The 6,021-nt window shown below is 59.5% G+C and overlaps 1 protein-coding gene across 1 annotated transcript in view; it reads right to left on the minus strand.

Annotated features, from left to right (window-relative positions):
* Positions 1–2,011, minus strand: part of LOC137317177 (active breakpoint cluster region-related protein-like) — a gene marked incomplete at its 3' end in the record, with an annotated part of 114,352 nt that extends 112,341 nt beyond the window's left edge. Inside the window, exon 1 of the mRNA XM_067980729.1 lies at positions 1,874–2,011. Coding sequence (XP_067836830.1) covers positions 1,874–2,011 — 138 coding nt within the window. The remainder of the gene's footprint in view (positions 1–1,873) is intronic.
* Positions 2,012–6,021: the final 4,010 nt, after the last annotated feature.

The raw sequence follows: 6,021 nt of genomic DNA on the forward strand, positions 1-6,021 counted from the left end.
TCAGTCGTGCCCTCTGCCTCCAAAAGATCTCCTTCTTTGTCCTTAATCAGCCCCAACATTCCTTTAACCCTCCTTTTACTTTTTATATGTTTATAAAAGATTTTTGGGCTCCCTTTTATGTTACCCACTAATCTTTTCTCATATTCTCTCTTTGCTCTTCTCACATCCCTTTTCAATTGCCCCCCTGCGCTCTCTGTATTCTGTACCTGACATTATTCATAAACCTCCCTTTTCTGTTTTATTTTAACCTCTAATTCCTTTGTCATCCAGGGGGCTCTTGCTTTGGTCGCCCTGTCTTTCCTCCTGATGGGAACATGCTTGGTTTGTACTTGAACTATCTCTGCCTTGACGTCCTGCCATTGCTCATTTTCTTGGCCAGTCTTTGTTTCCAGTCCATCTGTGCTCGATCCCTTCTCAAATCACCGAAATTGCCTCTCTTCCAGTTGGGAATTTTCACCTTCGATTTTTCTTTGTCCCTTTCCGTAACTACATTAAACCTAATTATATTATGATCACTATTACTCAGATGTTCTCCCAATGAAACACACAAGTTGGTTTCTGTAGGTTGAGTTTTCACCAGCTTAGTTTCGATCGACTAAGTGAGTGTAATTTGTCTTAACAATTTACATCTTTTTGCATTAATATATTGGGAAGTTCAGGGAAATATAAATCTCCATCGTGTGGGGCTGGAATCACGTAGGCCAGATTGGGGAGAGCCATTAGATTCCCTTCCAAGAAGGACATTACTGAACTAATGGAGTGCAGGAATCGAGAGATCTGGAGGTATATGTGCACAAATCATTGAAGGTGGCAGGGCAGGTTGAGAAAGTGGTTAAAAAAGCAAACGGGATCCTGGGCTTTATAAATAGAGGCACCCCACTCATCTCCACTCCACTCTCCTCCCCATCCCTCTCCTCTCCAAGTCTCTGCTCTCCTCCCCTCATCCCTCTCCAATCCTTACCACGTCTCTGCTCTCCTCCCCTCATCCCTCTCCTCTTCACCCCTCTCCACTCCAATCCTCTCCTCATCACCCCTCTCCACTTCTCTGCTCTCCTCTCCAATCCTCACCCTCTCCACTTCTTTGCTCTCCTCTCCAATCCTCTCATCACCCCTCTCCACTTCTCTGCTCTCCTCTCCAATCCTCTCCTCCTCACCCTCTCCACTTCTTTGCTCTCCTCCCCTCATCCCTCTCCTCACCTCTCTCCTCCCCTCTTCACTGCTCTCCTCCCCTCATCCCTCTCCTCTCCACTCCAATCCTCTACTCATCCCTCTCCACTTCTCTGCTCTCCTCCCTACCCCTCCCCACTTCTCTGCTCTCCTCCCCTCCATATCCCTCTCCTCTCCAACGCTCTCCTCCTCATCCCTCTCCTCTCCACTCCAATCCTCTACTCATCCCTCTCCACTTCTCTGCTCTCCTCTCCAATGCTCTCCTCCTCATCCCTCTCCACTCCAATCCTCTACTCATCCCTCTCCACTTCTCTGCTCTCCTCCCCTTCATATCCCTCTCCTCTCCAATGCTCTCCTCCTCATCCCTCTCCTCTCCTCTCCACTCCAATCCTCTACTCATCCCTCTCCACTTCTCTGCTCTCCTCCCCACCCCTCTGCTCTCCTCCCCTCCATATCCCTCTCCTCTCCAATGCTCTCCTCCTCATCCCTCTCCTCTCCACTCCAATCCTCTACTCATCCCTCTCCACTTCTCTGCTCTCCTCCCTACCCCTCCCCTCTGCTCTCCTCCCCTCCATATCCCTCTCCTCTCCAACGCTCTCCTCCTCATCCCTCTCCTCTCCACTCCAATCCTCCCTGCCTCTTTCCACACCAATCCTTTGCTCCCAAGCCTGATGTCCAATGCATCCTGTTTTATCCCCTTCCTTACAGTTAACTGGGTGATGATTGCGATCCTGTCTCGGGGAAGCTGCTCTCTCTCCAAACGCGTCAATCGCTGCCTGGTGGCCATGGCACCGACCGACCTACCGGTCATTATCCGCGACGTGATACTGAGGCAGATTCCCATTCGTTGCAGGAGACGGTTTCTTGACGTGCTTTCGTCACACGGGTGCAAGGTCCATGCCGCCCTGCTTTACAGACTGTCGGCCGTCGGTGGATTCTGTGGCCATTTGCTGCCAGAAGCGGAAAGCTAAATATTGCCAGCGAGAAAAAGGGTGGCTGTGGTTCTGGGAACAGTGACTGTGCTGAGCTGTTTCAAGGGAAGGTCCTGGGCCTTTATATTTGAGGGTAAATATTATCTTGACAACGACCCCTGGGTTTTGTGTTGCTTCAATGGATTTTACTAAATTAGTTGTGTGGACAGTGATTGAAATCCTTCATTATATCCTCACCCCGTGTGTCCCATTTGTTCCGATTCCGTTCCTCGATGCTTTCACCGTCAGACACGTTAGTGGCCAACAGAGCCCGCAGGAGACTCTGGGGCCACAGCAGTAGGGAGAGTCCCAGAGACAGAGAGGAGTGCCAGAGACCCGGAGACGGGGAAGAGTCCCAGAGACGGAGAGGAGTGCCAGAGACCCGGAGACGGAGAGGAGTCCCAGAGACCCGGAGACGGAGAGGAGCGCCAGAGACCCAGAGACGGAGAGGAGTGCCAGAGACCCAGAGACGGAGAGGAGTGCCAGAGACCCAGAGACGGGGAAGAGTCCCAGAGACCCGGAGACGGAGAGGAGTGTCAGAGACCCGGAGACGGAGAGGAGTCCCAGAGACCCGGAGACGGAGAGGAGTCCCAGAGACCCGGAGACGGAGAGGAGCGCCAGAGACCCGGAGACGGAGAGGAGTCCCAGAGACCCGGAGACGGAGAGGAGTCCCAGAGACGGAGAGGAGCGCCAGAGACCCAGAGACGGGGAAGAGTCCCAGAGACCCAGAGACGGAGAGGAGTCCCAGAGATGGAGAGGAGTGCCAGAGACCCAGAGACGGAGAGGAGTGCCAGAGACCCAGAGACGGAGAGGAGTGCCAGAGATGGAGAGGAGTGCCAGAGACGGAGAGGAGTGCCAGAGACCCGGAGACGGAGAGGAGTCCCAGAGACGGAGAGGAGTCCCAGAGACCCAGAGACGGAGAGGAGTGCCAGAGACCCGGAGACGGAGAGGAGTGCCAGAGACCCGGAGACGGAGAGGAGTGCCAGAGACCCGGAGACGGAGAGGAGTCCCAGAGACCCGGAGACGGGGAAGAGTCCCAGAGACCCGGAGACGGAGAGGAGTGCCAGAGACCCGGAGACGGAGAGGAGTGCCAGAGACCCAGAGACGGAGAGGAGTGCCAGAGACCCGGAGACGGGGAAGAGTCCCAGAGACCCGGAGACGGGGAAGAGTCCCAGAGACGGAGAGGAGTGCCAGAGACCCAGAGACGGAGAGGAGTCCCAGAGACGGAGAGGAGTGCCAGAGACGGAGAGGAGTGCCAGAGACGGAGAGGAGTGCCAGAGACCCGGAGACGGAGAGGAGTCCCAGAGACGGAGAGGAGTGCCAGAGACCCGGAGACGGAGAGGAGTCCCAGAGACGGAGAGGAGTGCCAGAGACCCAGAGACGGGGAAGAGTCCCAGAGACCCGGAGACGGAGAGGAGTGTCAGAGACCCGGAGACGGAGAGGAGTCCCAGAGACCCGGAGACGGAGAGGAGTCCCAGAGACCCGGAGACGGAGAGGAGCGCCAGAGACCCGGAGACGGAGAGGAGTCCCAGAGACCCGGAGACGGAGAGGAGTCCCAGAGACGGAGAGGAGCGCCAGAGACCCAGAGACGGGGAAGAGTCCCAGAGACCCAGAGACGGAGAGGAGTCCCAGAGACGGAGAGGAGTGCCAGAGACCCAGAGACGGAGAGGAGTGCCAGAGACCCAGAGACGGAGAGGAGTGCCAGAGATGGAGAGGAGTGCCAGAGACGGAGAGGAGTGCCAGAGACCCGGAGACGGAGAGGAGTCCCAGAGACGGAGAGGAGTCCCAGAGACCCAGAGACGGAGAGGAGTGCCAGAGACCCGGAGACGGAGAGGAGTGCCAGAGACCCGGAGACGGAGAGGAGTGCCAGAGACCCGGAGACGGAGAGGAGTCCCAGAGACCCGGAGACGGGGAAGAGTCCCAGAGACCCGGAGACGGAGAGGAGTGCCAGAGACCCGGAGACGGAGAGGAGTGCCAGAGACCCAGAGACGGAGAGGAGTGCCAGAGACCCGGAGACGGGGAAGAGTCCCAGAGACCCGGAGACGGGGAAGAGTCCCAGAGACGGAGAGGAGTGCCAGAGACCCAGAGACGGAGAGGAGTCCCAGAGACGGAGAGGAGTGCCAGAGACGGAGAGGAGTGCCAGAGACCCGGAGACGGAGAGGAGTCCCAGAGACGGAGAGGAGTGCCAGAGACCCGGAGACGGAGAGGAGTCCCAGAGACGGAGAGGAGTGCCAGAGACCCGGAGACGGAGAGGAGTCCCAGAGACGGAGAGGAGTGCCAGAGACCCGGAGACGGAGAGGAGTGCCAGGGTCCCAGAGACGGAGAAGGGTCCCAGAGACGGAGAAGGGTCCCAGAGACGGAGAAGGGTCCCAGAGACGGAGAAGGGTCCCAGAGACGGAGAAGGGTCCCAGAGACGGAGAAGGGTCCCAGAGACGGAGAAGGGTCCCAGAGACGGAGAAGGGTCCCAGAGACGGAGAAGGGTCCCAGAGACGGGGAAGGGTCCCAGAGACGGGGAAGGGTCCCAGAGACGGGGAAGGGTCCCAGAGACGGGGAAGGGTCCCAGAGACGGGGAAGGGTCCCAGAGACGGAGAAGGGTCCCAGAGACCCAGAGACGGAGAAGAGTCCCAGAGACGGAGAAGAGTCCCAGAGACGGGGAAGAGGCCCAGAGACCCAGAGGCGGAGAAGAGTCCCAGAGACGGAGAAGAGTCCCAGAGACGGAGAAGAGTCTCAGAGACGGAGAAGAGTCCCAGAGACGGAGAAGAGTCCCAGAGACGGAGAAGAGTCCCAGAGACGGAGAAGAGTCCCAGAGACGGGGCCCAGAGACGGAGAAGAGTCCCAGAGACGGAGAAGAGTCCCAGAGACGGAGAAGAGTCCCAGAGACGGAGAAGAGTCCCAGAGACGCAGAAGAGTCCCAGAGACGGAGAAGAGTCCCAGAGACGGAGAAGAGTCCCAGAGACGGAGAAGAGTCCCAGAGACGGAGAAGAGTCCCAGAGACGGGGCCCAGAGACGGAGAAGAGTCCCAGAGACGGAGAAGAGTCCCAGAGACGGAGAAGAGTCCCAGAGACGGAGAAGAGTCCCAGAGACGGAGAAGAGTCCCAGAGACGGAGAAGAGTCCCAGAGACGGGGCCCAGAGACGGAGACGGGGCCCAGAGACGGAGACGGGGCCCAGAGACGGAGACGGGGCCCAGAGACGGAGACGGGGCCCAGAGACGGAGACGGGGCCCAGAGACGGAGACGGGGCCCAGAGACGGAGACGGGGCCCAGAGACGGAGACGGGGCCCAGAGACGGGGCCCAGAGACGGAGACGGGGCCCAGAGACGGAGACGGGGCCCAGAGACGGAGACGGGGCCCAGAGACGGAGACGGGGCCCAGAGACGGAGACGGGGCCCAGAGACGGAGACCAGAGACGGAGAAGAGGCCCAGAGACGGAGAAGAGGCCCAGAGACGGAGAAGGGTCCCAGAGACGGAGAAGGGTCCCAGAGACGGAGAAGGGTCCCAGAGACGGAGACGGGGCCCAGAGACGGAGACGGGGCCCAGAGACGGAGACGGGGCCCAGAGACGGAGACGGGGCCCAGAGACGGAGACGGGGCCCAGAGACGGAGACGGGGCCCAGAGACGGAGACGGGGCCCAGAGACGGAGACGGGGCCCAGAGACGGAGACGGGGCCCAGAGACGGAGACGGGGCCCAGAGACGGAGACGGGGCCCAGAGACGGAGCAGAGGCGGAGACGAGGCCCAGAGTCGGAGAAGAGGCCCAGAGACGGAGAAGAGGCCCAGAGACGGAGAAGAGGCCCAGAGACGGAGAAGAGGCCCAGAGACGGAGAAGAGGCCCCCCCCCCCCCCCCCCCCCCCCCCCCCCCCCCCCCCCCCCCCCCCCCCCCCCC

This window comes from Heptranchias perlo, unplaced genomic scaffold (genome assembly GCF_035084215.1).
Source record: "Heptranchias perlo isolate sHepPer1 unplaced genomic scaffold, sHepPer1.hap1 HAP1_SCAFFOLD_600, whole genome shotgun sequence".
Taxonomy (NCBI): Eukaryota; Metazoa; Chordata; class Chondrichthyes; order Hexanchiformes; family Hexanchidae; genus Heptranchias; species Heptranchias perlo.